Source organism: Simochromis diagramma, unplaced genomic scaffold, assembly GCF_900408965.1.
Source record: "Simochromis diagramma unplaced genomic scaffold, fSimDia1.1 OVJJ01000715.1, whole genome shotgun sequence".
NCBI classification, from domain to species: Eukaryota; Metazoa; Chordata; class Actinopteri; order Cichliformes; family Cichlidae; genus Simochromis; species Simochromis diagramma.
In genome coordinates this window covers 2,262,307-2,287,215 of record NW_024387128.1, presented here as the reverse complement: position 1 = coordinate 2,287,215, position 24,909 = coordinate 2,262,307, and the positions used below count along the sequence as shown (strand labels likewise).

At 38.0% G+C, this 24,909-nt stretch overlaps 1 protein-coding gene across 1 annotated transcript; it reads right to left on the bottom strand.

Annotated features, from left to right (window-relative positions):
• On the bottom strand, positions 1-21,870 carry c1ql3a (complement component 1, q subcomponent-like 3a). Its single transcript, XM_040047117.1, has 2 exons — positions 20,531-21,870; positions 1-3,110 (listed from the first exon to the last, which is right to left on the bottom strand). Exons 1-2 carry the CDS (start codon positions 21,119-21,121, stop codon positions 2,931-2,933), a joined length of 771 nt encoding a protein of 256 aa, XP_039903051.1. The 5' UTR covers positions 21,122-21,870; the 3' UTR covers positions 1-2,930.
• Positions 21,871-24,909: the final 3,039 nt, after the last annotated feature.

Sequence of the window (24,909 nt, the reverse complement as noted above, 5' to 3'; positions counted from 1 at the left end):
TTTATTGAGATATTTTTGAAGTAATACTACACAGGGGACTGTTGTAAGACAGGAGGAGTGTGCAAAGTTTTCATAATATTGCACACACTTTATCTACCACACATATGCCTTTCACACCAATACAATGGTCAGGCTATGACTTTACAATAAGTAATTATTGAATTAATAAGAGGATTAACTAAGCATCTCATTTCATCTACACTCTTCCAGAAAACCAAGAACATATTATATCAATACAGCATTTACAGAAGATTCCAGTATGAGCAACATTTTCAGACAGTCCTTGCATGACACCGTATTGTTGTCATTTTGTTATGTCTGCATAGTAGTTCCAGTTCACATTGCAGTTCAAATATACCATATGAGCAGTATGCACTCACATTTGTACTAACTTCAGGGACTGTAAAAACTGCACTAGAAAGAAAAGTGATCTTGGACAAAGGCACAGGAAATGACAGTTTTTAAATACTTGGATACCACTGATGCTGATAACACCATATTAATATTTGTAGGTATGTATGACACTTGTTTACATGCTATATAAATACAAAGGTTTTGTTAGAAAATAGGCCATGATAAGTTGTGTTCAGCACTTATGGCTATGATATTAGTTGGTAGACCAGAAAATCTTAATTTGATTGAGAAAGATGCAGCTTTAGTGAGGCTATGATACGACAAGCACCGATGCATTTCTATTCCAGGGTGTCAGATACTGTTTTGTTAGATTGCCGACATCTCCAAATTACACGTTTGTTTGTCTTTAGCAACTCCTTATTCACTGTTTCTGAATTTCATTTTGATCTGTTTATGCTGCCGTTTAGATAATGTACCATGCATCTTCTTCCTTTCCAGTTCCACCTCATCTCAGGGCAGTTCATAAAAAAAAAAAATTAGACTCTTGATTGACCAGTCACAGTTTTTCATGTTTAATCTTTTCTTCCAAATTCTCTCTTTATTGAAATGTAATGCAACAGGGTCCTTCACAGGTGCAGTTGTATCACAGCTGCCTGACGCCCTTGGGAATGAGAACTGACTGACTAAGACTTAGCAAACATGGTTACCAGGGCACCCTACGTTTCCTCTAAAGCCAAAAGAGGAAGTTCCAGGGAGATTCGCAACCACCCGAAAACTCCCTGCTTGCAGGCTGAACATTGATGGGTCAAGTATGCCAGCATACATTTACCTGCAAACCTGCAGTTTGTGATTTTATTTTTAAATTTACTTTCACTGTGTTTTAAAAAAAAACAAACCTTGGTGCAAAAAAAAGCCAAACCAAAAAAGAAAAAAGAAATTGATACACAGAATAACAATTATTCTAGGTCCCCTTAAGCATATGCAGAGAACTTTCTGTGTGAATTAGGTGAGAAGGTCTTGGTGAGAAGACCTTGGTGAGAAGGTCTATTCCATAATTTCATTAAGGCTATCATGCCAGTAATGTAGTGTGAAAGGATATTAAAGCAATTTACAAAAAGATTTTATACATATTCATGATTACACCTTTAATTTAAACTTTATTCAATGTAAAGAACCTCTAATATTGCCAGTTTTTAATACAATTCTTTGATAAGATTACGGTTGTCAAGCAATTATTTCTGCTGGTACAAACACAAGTCCATATGTCAGCCAACAACCCATTAAAATATGTTGTAGTCTACATACTTTTTAAAGTGACTTATACTGTGAAATATGGTGTATCGAGATCATGTATGACATTTTACCATCTGTTATTTGACTAATCAGTACCAGCATCTCTTTGAAAAAGACAAAATGCATAAACATATAATTGTGAACATTTGTCTGCGCTGTCTCGGTCATCTTCATTTGTAGACTAATCAGTTGTACACTGTTAAAACTGTTCTGAAATTGCAAAACCTTTCAGAGTTTGTGCATAGTCACTGCACCTACACCAGACAAGCAATAGCAGCCATACAAACTGCTGTTAAAATTACAAAAAACAAAAAAATAATTTCCACTGGCTTTTAGCTTGTGTATAGACTGTAAGGACAGAACTGATCTATGCTAGATGCAGAGACATCAAACTGACCTCCTCATTAGACTGGAGAGACTGGGACATGACATGAAGTTTTGAGTCAAAAGTCTTCCAGTAAATGCAATCCTACATTTATACATCAACATTCCCATCGCCAGGTATATCAGATAGTATATATTTAACTGAGTGTTGCATTATATTGGGTCCAAAAATGGGAAATAACATGACAAACATGAGTTTTAAGGTGACTAGGAGTGAAACACAAACTACTATTCTTCTGTATATGGAGCAAAAACATTTGCATTCATATTTGTTCTGATTGTGCTGTATATACCATTTCATTTTTCCATTAAATTGCTTTTATTTATTTTTTTATATAAACAATTAAATGGTTCCAACTTGTAAAACCAAAAAAACTAACAATCAAATCAAAAAAATTTGCATCAGCAGACTTAACTGGCCTTAGTTGTTGTTTTCACAAACAACTTTCTTAATGTCATGTTTATATTTGATTTCCTCTTTTCCACATTTACTTTGTTGATTTAAATGTTTGCTGGATTTGTTGACATGCTGCCTGTGATGATGTCAGATTCATGACAGAATTGTCTTCAAACCTCCAACCCCTGAAACGCCCTCCACCCCCGAGCTAACCACCATTACCCCACAAGTTCTACTATTGGAACAAGCATGTCAGTGTTAATTATGACATGATAGTATACAGGCAGGAAATGTTTACAAAAAAAGTTAAACAATTAATTTTCCTGTCGAGAGATACTTTCAACAAGTATCATGAGAATAGCAAAACATAGGAAATACATTATGCAGCTTTCTCTTGGTTTCTCCACAAAAGTTTTAAAAAAATTACATTTGAAGAAGATGATTTGTGGAAGCGCTGAGCCAGAAGGCCAATAATTGAAAGCCAAAATGTAGTAATTATAGTTTAATCAGCGTAGATAATGAATCCAGAGAATGTGCTGTACTTGTTGTTGTTGCCTCCGTGAGCTTTTCCTCCATCTAGTTTAATGTAGACCTCATCTCCTGGCTCTAGATGCAGAACAGCACTGTTACTGGCATAGTCGTAGTTCTGGTCTGCATCCTGGGCTATGGCACTGGCACGTACCTACAGAAATACGTGAAATGCAGATACACACACAAACAGACAGAGTTGTGTTTCATCATGAGGACAATAAAAGGACTTACATTATATTTCATAGAGACTTACTACTATTTGTCTACCCCTGATTTTAATCAAGTCTTATTTCAAAATGTAATGTGTAAATGTAATGATTTGCATTAAGAGGAATTTTAGTTTGGCCCCAAAATGGATGCAGGTCCCCTGTAATGTGATTGTGTAAAAAGATGTATGTCAACAACATGAGTAATAAGAAAAAGAAAAAATAGAGAAGCATACATATTAAGTGAGCATAAAAGCTCAAAAGAATTAGAGGGGAGCTACTGGCTTTAAAACAATAGAACAGTCAACCCCATGTGTTGTGGTACCTGTGGATAATTTGAGGATAAGCCCTAGCTATTCCAAGAAATCATGTCATTATAAAATAGTGTAATATAGTACATATAGTATGGCATACAGCTGGGCTCATCTATTCAATTCAATTCAGTTCAATTCAATTTTATTTATATAGTGCCAAATCACAACAACAGTCGCCTCAGTACAGGGCGGAGGTAGAGAACTTGTCCCACTGGTGCTCAGAAAATAACCTGACGCTGAGCATCCATAAAAGAAAAGAACTCATAATGGACTTCAGGAGACACTCCCACTCCCCTCTTATTATATATGGAATCTGTCTACACCTCCAGGTTTCTGGGCACCGTTATCCCTGCCGATCTTACCTGGACCCACAACACCTCATTAGATATCCACTTTGCTCTAACAGTTAGCAGTTAGACCAGTAAATACAATTATGATCAAAAGTTTAAGACCACTTAAAAAATGGCCAAAAAAAACCCATATTTTGCATGGTTGGATCTTAACAAGCTTCCAAGTAGAGCTTCGACATGGAAGAAGAAGAAATGGGAGTGAGACAAAACATTTTTTGAGCATGCAATTTATTGAAAACAACACTTAAACTGAAACAGGCTCTGCTCATCAAAAAGATCAGTAGAACCTCTCCTATGAAATTTTTTCCCCAATTTTGTGGTATAATCACGACCACTAACCCTAACTGAAAAAAGTGCAGGCCTTACAGTTAGTAACCCTAACTGTAAGGCCTGCACTTTTTAGATCTTGTTTTCAACTGATGGTTTTAAAATCAAAACAGAAATCCAAATCTGACTGATGGCATGTTATAGCTTATACACAATGGAGAAAACCGGGAACAGTAGTTAATTTTCCCGGGAGTGGCAGCCTACCAAGATTACTCCAAGAACATATCAACAACTAATTCAGATCACAAAAGAACCTAGAACAACATCTGAATTGTATGAAGGTATGGTCTACATTAAGGTCAGGACAGGTTCCAAGGGGAAAACCACTGCTGACCGAGAACGCAAGTTTTTGGATGGCATTTTGGATAAAATGAGGAATCATCAGGGATGATCTTTTATGAATTTCTGAAATCTGGTGTCTGCATTTTCTAGGAGATTTTGCAGTGGTTTGAGATTAAACTGCACACATGTAGAGCAGAGTCAGAAGAGGAATCTGGGCAGAATCTCATGTTAACTATCAAGGATGATTCGTAATAATTTTTTTATTTTTGATATGGGTGTTATTATACTTCATTAACTTTGTTCAGTTTGAGCAGAATTGTCCGTTTTTTCTCAACGAAAAGTGCAGAAGCTTGAGATGAAACTCAGCACACAGTGTATAGGAATGTGAGAATTTCATGTCAACTATCAAGGATGATTTTTTTTAGTCTAGTCTTATTTAACCTCCTGGACCTGGTGTCCACATATGTGGACATCACATTTTGGGTTATTTAGACCAAATTACTCAATTTTACTCTACAAGAACCTGATATCCACTTACGAGGACATTATACTGCCACTGTTCTATTGAAATTTTAAACGAATATCCTCATATGTGGCTCTCATTTTTCTTAGAAAAAAAAATTAGGTAAAAAAAAAAAAAAAGTCATTCTATGCCCAAATATCAAAGAGAAACTAAAAATGCATGTCCTGGAAGAGTTTGGGTCTCATGAGGTTAATTCACTTTGTTCAGTACAATTAGAATTGAAATAAATTGAAATAATCGTTTATAATATTTTCCAGGAATATTCAACGGATATCAAGTGAAATTCACCACAAACGTAATGCAGATTACATTGAGGATTTGAATTTATTTCTAACGGAAGCTGATCATGAACAAAAAAAGTTCATTACCAGGAAAATTCAGAAGAAAAATTTAAAAAAGCACATCTTGCTACTGAAATGTAATTTCTCTTAATTTCCTCAAAATAACACGAGCCATGTCTCACCCTCTCCCTCCTCCCCCTATACACACACTTTCCCCTATCTCTCTCTCTCTCTTTCACCCACACACACACCCTGATTTTTGTCTTTAAATACACAACAACAATATATCTAATTTTCTGTCTGTTAAAGAAGTAATCAGCAACAAAGGAGAAGCTTTAGCTTTTAAATGACTGGTGCCCTGAGGCCAAAATGCTGCAAGCCTGACTGCTCATCATTGTAAGTCAAGTTCATGGTCTGGCTGCTGCAATGGGGTCTAATTCACTCAGCTTTAACATCATTTTGGGTTCTTGACTACCTTTGCATGAGCTTGCTGTCTGTGCACATGCTTCCAAAGAGTTCGAGTTGTGTTAGCAGTATTATGCAGTTCCTATTGTCCTATACACACTTTGCATTCCACAATACAACCTTTGGAATAAAACTACAATATCCAATCAAAAACTGTTCTGCTATTTTCCTCTTCTTGGCACGTGAACTGACATTAGCTGATTGTAGCCCAACCAGGCAGAAAGAAAAAAACAAGAGTCAGTTTGAGTTCTTTTTTCCCCTTCCTATCCACCATGTGTGCTTGTAACTAAAGAGCCTTTGAAACGCAGGTAATGATATAATTGTACCTTTAATGTAATTACTGGGTTTAGTCCCTGTATAACTGAAAAATATAGTAACACATTACTTTGGAAGGCCTTAAACCCAACACTGACTGTGGATTAATGAACTCCAGTGGACATTTAAAGACAATACATAGAATTCTTTGTGTGAAATAAATTAAATGGTAAATGGTAAATGGCCTGTATTTGTATAGCACTTTACTTAGTCCCTAAGGACCCCAAAGCACTTTACACTACATTCAGTCATCCACCCATTCACACACTAAATATTAAATATTAAAATGTAGTCACAATAACAGTGGAAGAAGAATAATTACTCCAAAACAGTATACTGAAAAGTGAAAAGGAAAATATAAATTTACAAAAACAGAGGTGATTGTCATGGAAAATTTATTTTACCTAATGTATATTTTGTACAAATTGTCTTTTGTATGAAGACTCTAAGCTTTGCTCAAGGCCATGACACACTTCGTTACCAAGCTGGTGCCGACATGACAGTGAGCACTTCACTCACTGTCGAATAGCGAATAGACAAAGATTGCATCGACACGACAGGAGCTGTTACAATTTTGCCTTTTTGTCAATGCTGGTACGAACACTGTTCATGCTGTATTGATCCCATTGCAAAGGTTTTAACTTTCTTTCAATAAATCTCAGAAAATCAGTTGGGTTTCAATGCTCAAATTATTTTTCTACAACAGCGATGTGGCTGTGAAGGCAGATGTCGTTAAATATCTCATCATCACATCACATATAATTAATTGGCACATGACTACTGCATTGTTTTTATACCCAGGAAAGGAGAGAGAAGGGGATGAGAGAGCAGTGAAGATTAAAATTGCAGCAGATTGATACCAAAAGAGCAGGAAAGGTGAAGAAAAGATAAACATTCAAAAGACAAGACAGAGATGGCCACATTTAAAAGGTCCCATTATGACACCATAGAAGCAGAAGCTCTGGTAAAGTTGGCAAACAATGCTGAAGAATTTAAATCGCACTGATTGTATTATTTCAGTAGAATTCTGCAAGAGACAGCCTAATACTTAGAGTGTTTGATATTTTATTTTAATTTTGCTCAAAAATATCGTGAATAACTTTAGAAGAGGTGCTGTTAATGCTTTCAGGGCTATGCTCAGCCCCAAGTGTTTCAAGTCAAACCTTAAAAGAAGAGAGGTCCTGTATCTTAAACCCAAACTGTTAGTTCCACCAGGTGAAGGCTCCTCCTCCAATTCTATTTTTTTTCTAAATAGGGTTGGCAGCAATGAAATAAGTCGTGAATAGTCAGATATCTATTCATATTAATGTACAGAATTCACCTGCTTGCTGCTACTACTGCACATTCACCCAGTGTATATACTATATGTGTATATATATATATATATATATATATATATATATATATATATATATATATATAATGTTCTTCCTCTACACCCCCCCCCCCCCCCAATTTGTGCACATGTCGAGGAGCGTGTCAGGTTACATTTCACTGTGTGTTATACTTGTATAACTATGCATGTGACAAATAATAAAGAACCTTGAACCTTGAACCTTGAAATTGAGCTTGCGCTATAATAACTTATCATTAATATGGGTGTTTAAGTTTACCATCACTAAGTTTTATAAATAAGTGAAACTTCTAGTTGAAATATATCCGTAGATTTACTGGGTGGGCCTGGACCCCATAGGCCCCTGCATAACACTGATGCCACCCACAAGTCCCCAGTCTAGGAGCTAAATGCTCTGTTAAGATAACAGAGTCCAGTTAGATCTTTAGGCTTTGACATGTTTTTATTATTCAAGATTTGTATGTAAGGAGAAGGATGTTGAATTCAGTTCTGAACTCAACAGGGAGACAATGAACAGGACTCAGGAGTTATGGGGAAATATGGGCTCCTGTTCCTAGTTGTTACTCTTGCTGCAGGATTCTGGATCAACTTTTCAACTGAAGACTTTTCAGGGAGCATTTTAAGCAGTCTGATATTAATGAATTACAATAATCCAGCCTAGAAGTAATTGTTATTTGTTTTATTTTGTTAGTCTTTTGTCTCGTGTGAGCTGGGTTTACTTGTTTTTCTTGTCCAATCTTCTGAGAGGAAGAGAAGGAGTAAAAAATCTGATTTCAGCCATAAACTGAACCCCCAGCTCAGAAATTGTAAACTGCCAGTGTTTCTTCAGACTTTAGTCATTCAGCCTAATAAATGATACCCAACGAGAGTCAATAGGGGAACAAGCTGTTTGTTTGGCATTGGCAAAGAAGAACTGGCAAGTTTTTCATGGGTACAACCCACCCATGCTCAACTCTTTTGCTCAACCCAGAAATGCATTTTAGTTACAGAAAACAAAGGCTTTCCTAGATTTGTTGCCAAGAAGCATTGTTACAATAAAGAAATATTTCATCAAACACCAATTTCCTTACCTTTTGTGCTAAATTTAGTTCATTATTATTATTAGTAGACGTAGCATACATTTTATTTGTTGGAGCTTTAGGTGATGCCGTTATAAGGCATCACCTTATAACAAAAAGCAACACGAACAATATTAAAAGTAGAGATGGACGGATCGGTCCGATACTGACCTAAATTACTGGATCGGATATCGGAGAGAAATAAAAAATGTAATCCGATCCATTAAATATCAAAAAAGCACCTCACAAAACTTGCGACACGGCGTAACTCGGCTCGTCGGAGCAGTGTGCTCACGTGATAGAGCGGCTGTGTGTATTTCAAGGTTCAAGGTTCTTTATTTGTCACATGCATAGTTATACAAGTATAACACACAGTGAAATGTAGCCTGACACGCTCCTCGACAAGTGCAAAAATGTGTGTGGGGGGGGGAGAGGAAGAACATTATATATATATATATAGTATATACATTGGGTGAATGTGCAGTAGTAGCAGCAAGCAGGTGAATTCTGTACATTAATATGAATAGACATCTGACTATTTTACAGAATAGACAATATAAACATATTTAAAATTAAAGGAATTTGGAATGTACATTGTGCCTGGGTTTAGAGTGTTTGGAAGAGAGTCCTGTCTCAGTCAATTATAGATGATGTGAGAGGGCGGGTGTGTGTGTTTAGGGCCCGGATGGCTTGGGGATAGAAGTTCCTCTTGAGTTTTTGTAGCCTCTAGCAAACCAGCATTTCATCTCCAAGGAAGTGATCCCAGAGAGAAGTAAAGCAAGTGTGTAAGTTCATCTCTGAATGTTTGTAAAGCATTCCCACATTAAGCTTAACAACCAATATATGGAGCCAGTGCCTCTTCTTGCTGCTACTTCAATCGTAAAACTGATTAATGATCAGCTGATCGGCTTTTCTGTCGCAAGTCTGTCTCTCTTGTTTGTTTTTACCCCACTTCGAGCCAGAAAGAGGACACCAGCGGCTGAACAACAGCAGCATGTTTAAGCTTGATAAGCTGTTGTTAGAATTTATTTAATATTACTTTCTACACCAGGATCCTTTTCTACGCAGCTGACGGCTGTAACTGTGCAGGGGCGGATCTAGCAAAGTTTAGCCAGGGGGGCCGATAGGGCATGAACAGGGAAAAGGGGGCACAAAGACATACTTTTCTTTCTTATTCTCATTTAAAATGTCTAGCTTTTAATAAATAATTATCTGAATCTTACACCCAAAGTTTTAATCTTATGTAAAATATAAGGACATAAAAAAGTGGTATCGTGCAATCTCTAATTAAAAGATGGGGAAAATAAAAATATAAAACATACAGAACATATAAAATTGATTATTGATGATATACTAACTGATATTAATTGTGTCAAAGTGCTGTGTCCTTGATTCCAATGTTAGTCAGACATTTTAACAGAAGACTGTGAAAGAAAAACACATAGGGCAAAGCACCAAATTAAACCAAAAAAAACAATGCAAACTATAAACTCTCTAGGTAACTAGTGGGCACAAAGACCAGAAAGCAGAGTAACACTAGGTAACTGAACATTATGAAGGACAAGGAGAGACTGGGACAACATATACACAGGAGGGTGATTACGGAAAGGGGAAACAAATGGAAAACATGCCAGGAGCAAATCAAGAATAACAAGACAAGGGAAGTTAGACTCAGCACAAATAAATTAATGCCAATACTGCAACTAGGACATGCAAACCTGACAGCGTGATAGACACGGAGACAAAACAGAGAGACCAGACAGACAAGGTGAAGGAATTACAAACACAAAGCACTGGGTCCAAAACACAGGATCCTAACAAATTAATTAGTAACCGTATTTTTCGGACTTAAAATCCTTTAATTTTCTCAAAAATCGACAGTGCCCCTTAAAATCCGTATCATGTATAAATTCTGGTTGTGCTTACCAACCTTGAACCGATTTTATGTGGTACACAGCGCTCAAAAATCTGTCAAAAAATGTTTTAGTACTACGTTAGTAAGCTATGAAGCCGCAGCACTTGATGGATTGTTGGAGCATTACGGCTACCGTAGTCAGGAGTCTTGTGGAGTAATCTGGGTCCAAACTCCGCTTCAGGTCCCAAAGTCAAACGAACACTGCAGCATCACAGAGAGTTAAAAACTGTCTAAATTCTTTCATCTTTAATAAAATGATCAGTGTTGCTGCTTTACCAGATGTAACAATTAAGTTTAACATCCAGGCATCCATGAAATCAGAATTTATTACATTTAATAGAGTTAGAAGTTAGCAGGAAGTTAGCGTGCTAGTTTCCACCTAAACATCATATACCATGTTCTGACTGAGAAATTTCTGAAAAAATTAAAACGCACAGCTCTGCTATCACTTCCAACATAAATGAAGACAGAAAACTAAACAACAGTGACTTTTGTAGGGTTACTGAAGTTGGGTTAGCTGGTATATAATAATGTGCTACGTGACTGCTAGCGACACAGCTATGTTAGCATAATATAAACACAGTGAAGCTGGAGGATGAACTCTAACTTTTTTCCACTCGATAAAAGTTAACGTGAGGGTTCCTGATGGTTAGGGACAAATGCAATCGCGTGGCAGGATGCTTTAAAGGGAACAAACTTCAGTCAGGAGAACAACTGAGATAATCCATCCACAATACGAGGTTAGTCATTAATGGCAACATGGGAATAGAGTAGCTCTATTCAACATTACTGAATCAATGGTACAGAAGTGGAGGAAGCAAAAAGAATGAGTTGAGCAAAGTTTGACTTATCTGACTGTTTTGTTTCGCTTAATACACCTTATAATCTGGTGAGCCTTATGTATGAAAACAGATCGGTTTATCGACAATGTACCTTTTAATCCGGTTATTATAATCCTTATAATCCGATAAACAATACGGTAACTGTGTAGGTTAGAATAGAATAGAATAGAATTCAACTTTATTGTCATTGCACATGCACAGGTACAGGGCAACGAAATGCAGTTTGCATCCATCCAGAAGTGCTTTAGTGATATAGATATATTACAATATATATTAGCAATAATATAGATATGTGAGTATATTACAGAAATGGGTCTATTATGGTATGTTATAATGTACACGGTATGAAGTATGTTGTGAATATTCTATAACTATAAGTATGTACAGGCTGTAGTGAGTACAAGCTATGTACAGGCTATGAACAGGATATAAATATGAAAAACTATACAGAATATGAAATAAATAACTTTACAGAATTTGAGATATACAGCTATACAGAAATGGGAACTATGCAAGTTGTAAACAGTTGTAGGATTAAAGATTATCGAATGTACAGAATGATTATTTACACAGAGCTATACAGTAGTGCAGTTAAGATAAGTGAGGGTGTAGATAGTTTCTACAGAGGCTATATAAAGTGCTAGTGGTTGTGAGTGGTGGTTCAGTCCATGTTATTATTGTGTGTTTGAGGGTACAGTTGTCCATTGTGGGTGTGTGTATGTTCAGTCCATGAGTTTAACGTAGGTCAGATGTCAGGAGGCAGAGTTCAGGAGTCTGACAGCTGTGGGGAAGAAGCTGTTCCGGTACCTGGTGGTCTTAGTCCGGAGGCTCCTGTAGCGCCTCCCAGAGGGCAGGAGGGTGAAGGTTCTCAGTCATCCAGGTCATTGTAATCTAAGGCGCTTCGAAAGATTTAAGATTTAAGTTTCTCGAAGACTACCTCTTGTCCGAGAAGCTTTTTCACACCTTGGCTTATCTGATGAGGCACATGATCAACAACCCTCTTAAGGGACAACTCCCACTAGGGCTTAAATATCTGGGAATCCCCGATTTGGTCTTAGAACTGAAGCTTCTGAAATGAGAGGTGAAACGTTTTCAAGAAACTTAAATAAGTCAAGTCGCTTTTCTTTCCAAGCTCCTTGGATTAGTTAACTTTTTGAAAACTGTTCTTTTAAGAGTTTCTGAAATAAATATATGTGTATGTGACTTTGTCACAAAATGTACTTGAAAATGAGGATAGGAAGCTGCAGTCTATGTGGATCTGGATCCTGGATCTAGGAGATCCAGGCCATCCGCAGACCACCAAGAGTAAGAGAAAGTCTTCTCAGTAAGTAATTGATTAGTAATTATAGCACTTTCTGAAAGACATACTGTTATGAAATGTGTGCCTCTCACCCTCTCCGTCCCTCACTCTCTCATCCTCTCTGTCCCTCGCTCTCTCACCCTCCCTGCCCTCACTCTCTTGCTCTCTTCATCCCTAGCTCTCTAGTCCTCTCTGTTTCTTCCCTCTGTTCCCTGTATTTATTCAGTCTGCCCTTTAGTGTGTTTTTCCTGTTTTAGTCTGGCAGTCTCCTGTCCGATGTGTTGTCCTGTGGACAAGCAGTTAAGTCAGTGGGTAATAGATGGCATAATAGAACATTTGCCTGTGCCACAGCTCGTGTCTAAGCTCATTTTGATCCTTTAGCCTGCATTTTTTAATCAAAATAAATTTTGTCCATTCATAACTCCATCGTCACTGACTACTCTTGTTCAAATAGGTATCCACAAAGACAGTACAAGAAGATTTACTGATAGAGAAGCAAAAAACAGAGGAGTAACTCTAGTTAAACTCCTTTTCTCTATGTCTGTGTGGTTCTTGGTTATCTGGGTCATGGTAGTCCTGAGAACTTGAAAAGAAGGCAGCTGGTTTTCTTTAGGTTTTTTGAACACTTTCTACCTCTCTCACCTCTCCATGAAGCTTCTTTGGTTATAGAAGAACTGGTGGAGAGCGCCAGGTAGTAAACCACTTGTCTGGACTGTCCCATTCGAGGTATTCCTGAGGGTTGTTAACCATTTACTTGGTAACCTACAACTTGACCATGTCCTCACATGAGGCATGTGTGAAAAAAAGATGTCATTCCCATCACCTGAGCCAACAGGTTAATATTCTGTGAGACATTACCCCACCCCACCATTGTTTGAGCTATTGAGGTCACCTGAGGCTACTAGTAAGTGAGAGTTGAAATTCCTGGGAAGGGATCTCGGGATTCAATTGTTGGTGACTGACAGCTGGTGCTGTAAACCATGACCTCACTTCAACAATGGTCATACACAGTGGACATAGATAGCCTCCTTTGCTCCTCTCTGATTTGATCCCTCCAGTCTGCATGCCAAATATCCTCGGGTAAGATGCTAACCCAAGTTCCTCTCCAATGAATCCATCAGAATGTGTGTGAATGTTACACAGAAAGCACTTACATAGAAAGAGCATAGAAAAAAGAAGTGCTTGTGTCAATGGGCAACTAAGGCAAGTTGTATAAAACCGCTTTGAGTCCTCAGTGTAGAAAAGCGCAATATAAGATCCTGTCTTCTTAGTCCAAAATGTGAGCAATGGCACAAAACAGAGAAGGATATGACAGAACAGACGTTCATGGTGTGTGGTGGATGTTGTTATATTGTATGGCTATAGAGTGAAAAGTAAAGTACATAAGGGCGTAGAATAAAGGGTAACACTTTATATAACATAACATTATATAATATTGTCACACTATTAAGCATTAGTAAGATATTAGCAAGTACTCAATCAATTATATATATCATTTCTTCTCCCTAGTATGTCATTTATAACAACAGACATATGTTATTCTTAACCACTGCTATAACTGCTACTACATCACATCTACATGATCATAGTTAGATTTCATATACCTGTATTTATAAATGGCATACTACAGAGGAGTAATGCTATATAAATGAAGTAAGCACTTGCTAATACTTGAATAATACTCAATAGTAGGGATGGGTATCGTTTAGGTTTTATCCGATACCGGTGCCAAACCGGTACTTTTGAAATGGTGCCGGTGCTTAAACGGTGCTCAAACCGGTGCTTAAAGAATGGAGAACACCAACTTTGTCCAAAAACCTCTCATGTTCAGCTGTTTTTTTTGTAAAAAGATAACAATGTTAGCCTTTTCTGCAGCTATAGGGCATATATGGTATCACTCTTGGCTGGAAGCAGTGCTTAAACAATGGAAAAAACACAAACTTTGTCCAAAAACCTCTCATGTTTAACTGTTTTCCACTTTTTGTTTGGTCATTTTAGCCTTTTTGGCCAGGGTGAAGGGAGTATCTGCCATCAAACAAGAAGACAGCCGCATGTAACTACAACGGTGTTTGCTAGTTCACCTTACATGCATTAATTTAATAACGTGGTTAGCCTACTCAACGTGAATTACACACGAACAACATTAAGCTACTCACGCAGAGAAGAACGGCTGCTGCTGCATCATCATCCTCATCATTTCTGCTACACTGGCAGGGCTAGGGGCCAGGACTCTCCTCTTCGTGTTTTTGGGGATGTTGCTAACTCCGGGTCTGATAACAGGCACCACACCCGCAGTAGATGCGCTCGGTGTGAGGTCTCGCAGCAAGCTATCAAATACGGTGCATTTCTCGGCTTTTAAAAAAAACGCTATGCGTCGCCAGGTGTTTCATCGGATTTTGAGGTGTTACCTCCTTTGACAGTATCACAGTATCAGCTTTAAGCACTTGTTGCAGGCTGCTGAGTTTGCATATTTTGCTCTGAAGTACAGCCAGACTTTGACCGCTTTGCCTTGGGCATTTTTAATCTGTAGCTCTGCTCTAAAAGAACGTACGTACCTGGACCCGCCTACTATCCTCGGAAACGTAAAATGATTGCCTAGAATTCGAAGTGTATCACATCTCAGGAAAAAAAAGCACCGAAATAAAGCACCGAAATGTGCGGTGGTTTTCGGTCTGGTTACTACTGTTTATGTTAGAACCGGTGCCATGATACCGGTACCCATCCCTACTTAATAGTGTGCCATTATTATAAAGTGCTGCCAAATAAAGTGATATTTAAATGTGTGACCAGACACTTAAACACTCTTACTGCTTTACAAATATGCTGGGTTACCTGTGCAGTGTACATTGTAATACTAGAAAAAGCAGTAAATAAATGTATATAAGTCTGTATGCACTGCATATACTTTAATTGTTCCAAAATAATATTCCACAACTTTACAGCCCTAATTTTAATATACACAGTTAGTCTAGTCCATGCTGATTCTATTTTGCAGATAGTCCAGCTATTTCCATCCAGAATAGAGCAGGTCACATTTAAATATTTCTCGAGGCTCCACATGCACAATTAGAAGTTCCTTTTGCTGAAAACATGGAGCTCAGCTTTTCAGCTGAATTCACTGGACTCTTACTTTGAATTGCAGTCACATTAGAGATAAATTCTACAGTAATGATCAAAAGTGAACATTTTGTCCAAGTATGCCAACAATATTGCTTTAATCATTCCTTAAAGCTTTTTCAGCTGTGGTGGAGGTTCAGCATAACAAATAGTCACAAATGTTTTGTGAATAGTTAATATTAAAACAGTACTTCTGAAGTACGACAGAGGTGTGTTTTCTGCAAATTGTTTGCATCCTCTTTATATGTTGTGGTCACCAATATTAGGCCAGTTTGTTTTTTCTTCTTAGCTCTTACTTTTAGACATATTTTTGGACAAACAAACGTGTCCCACTGGAGTGTGCAGTATGTAACATATGCATGGAGCCACCAGAGAGTGATTAAAAGCTGTGTCCATTTGAATACCCAGAGGAACGCGCCTCTCATTTCAAAATAAAATTCTGATTGCATCTGAGAGAAAATGAGGTAAGTGGATAAATTCCTGATTAAGAAGTATCTGTTGTTGAATACAAAATAATACAAAATAAAGTACAATTTGTAAATTATGGTTCCAATCAAATTAAAATACTACAATTAAATTATGCTTTAGGCAACTTTGTGAGTGACAACTCATTACATTATGAATGCAGAGTCCACCAGCTAGTCAAACCTCTGCTTGTTTAGCCTGCAGTTATACTACAAGATGCAAAATGTTCTTCACTAACTTTGACTAGATTTTTAATTAATAGCATAGAGATTAATGAATGCACCTTAATAACACAGCTATCTCCTGTTAGCATTAACTTACTGACTTCACATCTCTCATTTGAATAAATATGTCACAGTTTCAAAAGACCGGGATGGTGAAGGGCAAAAGGCCACACTAGTGGAGTCGTTGTAGAGTGTACATCGAATTTTTATTGTTTTGCATAACTTTGAAAACCGAGGGAGTGTGGCTAAAGGAGGAATCCATTAAAATGTTAATCTCTATGAGATGGCTGTGGTTAGAGCAGATTTAGATAGTATTAAGATAGTATGAAAGCGCATCACAAAACCCTTCAGTGAAACATATTTTTTATGTACTTGAAAACAGCAAAAAATTGCAACTTCAACGCAGCATGGCGTAGTGCAGTTCCAGCAAGAAGTATTTATTTTTATTTATTTATTTATTTATTTATTTATTTTGTATGCGTTAGTCTAGAAAACTACTAGAAGATGAGATTATTTCCACATGCATATGAACTCAATGGAAGACATCCTGTCTTCTATGAGTCAGCGTGGTTTCCTTTAATCATTATTGTTATTGTTATGAATATAAAATGAGTGGATTTAGTTCCTTTGATATTACCTTAACCATACAGGTTTACTGTATTTGTTGGCTGTTCAGCATTACAATAGGTAAAGTATGTTTGTGTTATTTGAGAAGAATAAAAGGTTTTGTATATATATATTGCATAACGTCAGCGTTACAAGTAGTGTGGGCAGCAAGATGCTACAGTGGTTATTGCTTATCACCTTATGGCAAAACGGTCCTGTATTCTAAGCTGGTGGACAGCTGGCTAGTTTATTCTGCTTGTCACAGGGCCCCAAATTGCTCCCACTGGATTCACTGCTGTCGCATAATAATTAATCCCTTAAATGCATAGAGTACAGAACTGTTTGAAGGTGTGTGTCTGAATATTACTTGTAGAAAAAAATCCCTTTGAGCGTTCATATAAAGTAAAAAGTTTAGAACATTTAAAATATCTATCTAAACTCAGAAGGCGGTACAGTGGTTAGCACTGAGAAGGTTGTGGGATCGAAATGTTCTTTCTGGGTACTCCACCTTTCTCACACAGTCCAAACACATGGATAGATCTGTAAAATAGAATAATTCTATTCAATTTTATTTGTGTACCAAATCACACAATAGTCGCCTCAAGGTGCTTTATATTGTAAGGTAAAGATCCTACAATAATACATACAGAGAAGAACCCAACAATTATATGACTCCCTTTGAGCAAGCACTTTGGTGACAGTGGGAAGAAAAACTCCCTTTTAACAGGAAGAAACCTCCAGCAAAACCAGGCTCAGGGAGGGGCAGCCATCTGCCACAACCAGTTGGGGGTGACGGGAGACAGGACAGACATGCTGTGGAAGAGAGCCAGAGATTAATAATAACTTATGATTAAATGCAGAGAGGTGTACAAAAACATAGTGAGTGATAAAGTTCAGTGAAGAGGAAACACTCAGTACCTCACGAGAAGCCCCCAGTAGGATAGACTTATTGCAGTGTAACTAAGGGGGGATTCAGGCCCTAACGATATGCTTTAGCAAAAAGGAAAGTTTTAAGCCTAATCTTTAAAATAAAGAAGGTGTCTGAGAGCTGGAAGCTCGATGCCTCCCATCCTACTTTTAAATACCTTATGAACCACAATTAAACCAGCAGTCTGAAAGCGGGTTCTTTTGGGGTGATACGTATGAGGTCTTTAAGATAAGATGAGCCTGATTATTATTGTATGGAATACCTAATGTACTATAAAACAGCATGGAATTAAAGAAAAGTACATAAATATTTATAATTGGTTTACGACTATCACTGTAACATCTTGTTTATTTGTGGTTACTGTTAGGTGTCAATTTACATTTTTAAAGCTTGTTTTATTATTCGGTCATATAAAAGTCATATTGAGAAAAGGCAACAACAGAAAATTTAAAAATAATAATTTAATCTTACAGAGTCAACAATGAAATGCACTCACAGTTTAATTCTGCTTCTCATACTGTTGCACCCAGACTGTGGACTATTTCTACGGTGGACTCGGTGGAGACCTTCAAAAAGCAGCTAAAGAAATTTTATTTCAAAAAGCATTTAATTAGACCAGGGTTTTTATGATGTATTTATGACTGTATTGTATTGTGTATTGTGTTTTGTTACCTTTCTTGTGAAGCACTTTGTGACATATGTCTGTGAAAAGTACTATATAAATAAACTGTGCTTACTTACTTTTCTTCTAAATTAACTGACTTAGTGGGATGACACATATGCAGTGAACTTAAATTGTCTCAAAACATAAATGTAAAAAAACAAACTTGAAACTCAGACCAGGATTAGTGCACAGAATGCCACAGAACTTAGGATATGATAAATCTTAACTCTATCTTTTTTTAATAAGTTGGCTTAAAATATGGAGTGGTTTCATCAGTATTTAGCAAATGATATCTAAGAATTTTTTTCATAGCCTGATAGAGCCTGCATATGGAGGAAGAGGCAAAGACGGATGCATCTTTCTTTGCAGAATCTGAGAAAATCAAGAACTGGAGAGCTTCACCTTTACTTGACAGTCACACTATGCAGTCCACATTTAACACACATAGTTATATGTAAGATGTAAGGCCACTTTACATTTTGAAGATAAATCATGTTTGAGTTTTTGAACAGTCTCCTCAGAATTTCCTTTTCAATCTAAAATATGTCTCAAAGAGTTGTAGTACCTTCCAGAGACAAAATTACTTGATAAGGCAGATTTAATCTTTTTCACAAGTATATTTGTTTTTGACAACATTTTAGGAATAATCGTAACAATCACTTCAGCAGGTCTTGCTTATTTTCCTCCATGACACTCTGAATATATGGTCAAAAATCCCAATACCAGTAACCCTAATTGAAATATGTATTTCAGCATCTGATTTGTCATGGTGTGCAGTTCTACTGCATTAATCCCAAAGATGTTTGCTGTATTCCTTGTGCTTTGCAGCAGTATTACAGTAGTCGGCTGACAGGCAGAAGAGATGTGCTTGGTGGAGCGGTGCTGCAACACTGGTTTGCCCCACAGATTAGATCTATCGCTGACAGCCTGATCACTACAGAGACGCACAGAGAGCAGGACACCGTGATGGAACAAACACATACCAGATGAAACAGAAGCAGTAAATGGCTTCTGTAGTTCACTCGGTCTGTAATTATTATTATTGTTATCGTCATTATTATTTTTCTACTTTTATTATTATTGTTGTTGTATCATAAAATACCTTTATGTGATGTACTTTTGGGGTAAATTATTGTCGTATATTTAATTTTCCTTTCTTATTTCCTTTATTCAGGCCGTGGATTTGGAATCCATATTACTTGAGATGTTGGACAGTGAGTGCAAAATCTATTATTATGTATATTCTTTAGTGATTTATTTTGCTAACATGTAGAGGTTTAAACAAACTACGGTTACATATCTTACTACCTAAACAGCTAAAATTAATCAAATGCACAAATACCATGGCACTCTATTGTTTGGAATAGAACTCACTAGCCAGTTTGAATATTAGACTTGTCTAAATATCATTATAAAGAACACTGGTAAAGTTGTGTGGGTTTGTTTGTACTCCTAAATATATGTGGCTACTGGATGATAAAAAACACTCTTGTTCTCATTTAATCAGTCAAAAAGCATTTCAAAGAGAAGCTGTACAAAGATCCTGTCGAATTCTTTATTGTTTCTCTAACCATTGCACTTAGCATAAATATTACTTAGTGTCATCTTCTCTTCTGTCCTATTAGGTGGCCAACACTGTATTTTGCCTCTCGTAGAAATGCATTGCTCAGTCTAAGCATCACTGCCTTGCGGTTTCACCAAAAACCACAGACTTCACTTCGTTTAGTCCCACTGTTTCTCTGTTAGATTGACTGACAGCACGCCTGTTCACCTGTTATTTGCATACTGCAGGTCTATCAATAGGAACGGCTTTTACATTAGTTCAGTTGCTGTCGAGAACTTTTAAATGTTTTTATATTAGGATATATATGGCTGCTAACTTGTAGATAGTCCAGAGATGTATCAAATGTACCTAACAAAATGTGACGTGTTAAATTAAAGTCAGATACTGTGGACACGCACGCCTAACAATGGAAACCTCGTGGAACTGCAGAGTTTGCTTTAAATCTTTGCTTCTACGTGCCGTTTGTTTTACCTGATTGTTTTTGCACAGATCAGCCCACATGCTTGTGCCGTCCCCTCCGCGCATCAGGACGTGGTAAGCGAAGAAATAAATCCCAGGGATGGAACACGTGAACTTTCCGGTGGTCGGGTCATAGTGGTTTCCCAGGTTGGTCACAACGTCGTCAAACTTGAGTACTTCGTAACCCTCGTGCTGTTTTTTCAGCCCTGCGTAAAACGCAATCTTGGGTACGGTGCTGTAGGTGGCCGCGCTAATAGCACTGGCAGCACCGCTCGGTCCCGGAGGTCCCGGTAAACCGGGTCTGCCGGGTTCACCTCTTTCACCAGGTGGGCCGGCTGGACCGGGTGGTCCCTGTTCACCTGGCAATCCCTTTGGCCCTACCTTACCCGGACGGCCCGGTTCTCCTTTCGGACCTTGGATAAAAGTGGGTAAAGACTGCATTAAGCTGTTGTCGCGCACGGTATCGGCTGTGGCAGTGCTAGTTGGAGATTTGGTGCCGTATGGGTCACACACCATCCTACAAGTACCGAGCATCTCGTAGTGTGCAGCTGTCCCCGCTGAGCTGACTAGAACAGGGATGAGAATGACCAAAACCAGTACCATAACGACCCCCAGGACCCCCGCCGCCACCAGCCGCTTCCTGCCGACCAGCCGCGTCAGCGCAGGACGATCCTGTTGTCTGCTTTTAGGTGAAATTTTGCTGGCTAGGTAGCAGACCCTTATAAAGAAAAAAAATGTAGCACAGCTACACTTTTTTGCTAATGTTAATTAACTTTTAAAGTACAGCCCCCCTCCCCTCTGTATCCTCACCTCTCCCCTCTCCACACTTTTCCTGCTGATGCACTGATTATTCAAGTCTCTCAGAAAGTTGGTCCGTTTAGAAGTTTGCGATTTCCCAAACCGTTTGATTTAGCATCTCCAACACGCTGTCCAAGAGAGATACGCGGTCTGCTCCTTTTTGATCCACAGACCTCAAACTGAAGGTGAATCAGGATCAGTTAAAGCGTCTGCAGGGTGCTCCAAGAGTCCACGCAGAAGCGCCGGGGAGGGGGGAGATGTTCTGTTATCCAATAGGAATAGGGAAGGTTGTTTAAAGAAAAGAAATGTCCGATTTTTTTTCTTTCTAGATCAAATGTAATCCAGAGATTTGTCATTTGCCTTCTGTTTAGTCTGCTCTGAAAATTTCATGAATTTTATCTAATCAGTAATCGTCCTCCATAACCCAGAGAATGAAACAGCAGCTGTACAAGCTTGAGAAGAAATAGTCTATATTTGCCATCTTAATAAACATTTAATTTAAGCTGCTGAACACAAAATTCATATAAATTCCTTCATATGGATAACAGAATGTAATAAATCGAAGTTTGGGGAGATCTTAATGTCAGAAACATTTCATCATGATTTAAAATCAAAAGAAGTTATTTTGTAGACTTATTTAACCTACCTTATAGCAGATTTATATCATGTGAATATTTTGTACATTTTCATATTTTTATACTTTTACGTTTATGATATTTAGTAGTCAACTATAATGTAATCATTTAAACATGTAAGCAATTTAAACAAATTAACTTCTTAAGTAAAACTGATAATTGCATTGATACATTTATTATAACAATGTATGAATCATGAAAGAACTTTATAGACATAAAATTCAGTAGAATTTTTTTTCTACACTCATGTTGTCACATACAGAATCAAGTGTATCACATACACTCACAAGCCACGTCTGTTTACCTGCTTGTTAACACAAATACCTAATCAGCCTATCACATGGCAGCAACTCAGTGCATTTAGAGACAACCTGCTGAAGTGCAAACTGAGCATCAAAATGAGGAAGAAAGGGGATTTAAGTGACTTTGAACATGGCATGGTTGTTGGTGCCAGAGGGCTGAGTATTTCACAAATTGTTGATCTACTGGGATTTTCCCACACAGTCATCTGTAGGGTTTACAGAAAATGGTCTGAAAAAGAGAAAATATCCAGCAGGCTGCAGTCTGAGCGAAAATGCCTTGTTGGTGCAAGAGGTCAGAGGAGAATGGACAGACTGCATCAAGCTGATGGGAAGGCAAAAGTTACTGAAATAATGACTTGTTACAACCAAGGTATGTAGAAAAGCATCTGTGAATGCATAACACATCAAACCTTTAAGCAGATGAGTCATAAAAGTCCACACTAGGTGCCACTTCAGTCATCTAAGAACAGTGAACTTCAATTTGGACAGGCTCAACAAACCACATTAATTAAGCTGGTCCCACATTTAGACGCTAGGGTCAAAATTTGGAGTAAATAAGCACTAGCCTTGGTGAGCACTCCAATCAAAGTCTAAAATGCAAAACATGGTTTGTAGATTATAGCCAACATAGTGGTACAGCACAAGGAGATCCTGGGTTCAAATCATGCTCTCTCCAATTACCTCTGGGTAGATGGCGATTCCAGCTGCGTCAGACTGGCAACCTGTCCAGAGTCAACTCCAGATACTGAACACCTTCATTAAAGAAACTGCGCTTTGTGTTCACCTGTGTTATCGTTGTCGAATATTTGCATTTATTTGATGATTTAAAACATTTAAGGTGTGACAAACATACAAAAAATAAGAAATCAGGATGGGGGCAAATATTTTTTCACACCACTGTATGTTATCTGCTGCAGTGCAATGTTAGATTAAATAAATATGTGCAATGGTATTTAAAAATTAATAGTGAAACTGGACTGATTGTAAAATGATTAAACAATCTAATGATGTTTTCCATGATTTGCACCATTTGTGCCTGTTGCTTTGAGTGTCTGTAGGCCAGCTTGTGAATCCTACAGAACTGCTTTGCCACTCTGCCCTGCCTCCTGTAAATTCTGCTTCCACATAGTTTTAGCCATTTCTCACACCTCTCAATTCTTTTTCACTTCTGGACTGCCTTCCCCAATGATTCTGTTGCTCAATTCCTCCTTCTGAACAGTCTTGCCCACTGAGCTTTTCAACTTCCCCTTGATTACAGAACTGTGCAGCCAAGAGATCTACAGATATTTGCAGCAGCAACTCAGAAGCTTCAGCCTCTTCACACGTTTCTACTATTCACACCCAAATGTACAGGGAGTGCAGAATTATTAGGCAAGTTGTATTTTTGAGGAATAATTTTATTATTGAACAACAACCATGTTCTCAATGAACCCAAAAAACTCATTAATATCAAAGCTGAATGTTTTTGGAAGTAGTTTTTAGTTTGTTTTTAGTTTTAGCTATTTTAGGGGGATATCTGTGTGTGCAGGTGACTATTACTGTGCATAATTATTAGGCAACTTAACAAAAAACAAATATATACCCATTTCAATTATTTATTTTTACCAGTGACACCAATATAACATCTCCACATTCACAAATATACATTTCTGACATTCAAAAACAAAACAAAAACAAATCAGCGACCAATATAGCCACCTTTCTTTGCAAGGACACTCAAAAGCCTGCCATCCATGGATTCTGTCAGTGTTTTGATCTGTTCACCATCAACATTGCGTGCAGCAGCAACCACAGCCACTGACACTGTTCAGAGAGGTGTACTGTTTTCCCTCCTTGTAAATCTCACATTTGATGATGGGCCACAGTTTCTCAATGGGGTTCAGATCAGGTGAACAAGGAGGCCATGTCATTAGTTTTTCTTCTTTTATACCCTTTCTTGCCAGCCACGCTGTGGAGTACTTGGACGCGTGTGATGGAGCATTGTCCTGCATGAAAATCATGTTTTTCTTGAAGGATGCAGACTTCTTCCTGTACCACTGCTTGAAGAAGGTGTCTTCCAGAAACTGGCAGTAGGACTGGGAGTTGAGCTTGACTCCATCCTCAACCCGAAAAGGCCCCACAAGCTCATCTTTGATGATACCAGCCCAAACCAGTACTCCACCTCCACCTTGCTGGCGTCTGAGTCGGACTGGAGCTCTCTGCCCTTTACCAATCCAGCCACGGGCCCATCCATCTGGCCCATCAAGACTCACTCTCATTTCATCAGTCCATAAAACCTTAGAAAAACCAGTCTTGAGATATTTCTTGGCCTAGTCTTGACGTTTCAGCTTGTGTGTCTTGTTCAGTGGTGGTCGTCTTTCAGCCTTTCTTACCTTGGCCATGTCTCTGAGTATTGCACACTTTGTGCTTTTGGGCACTCCAGTGATGTTGCAGCTCTGAAATATGGCCAAACTGGTGGCAAGTGGCATCTTGGCAGCTGCACGCTTGACTTTTCTCAGTTCATGGGCAGTTATTTTGCGCCTTGGTTTTTCCACACGCTTCTTGCGACCCTGTTGACTATTTTGAATGAAACGCTTGATTGTTCGATGATCACGCTTCAGAAGCTTTGCAATTTTGAGACTGCTGCATCCCTCTGCAAGATATCTCACTATTTTTG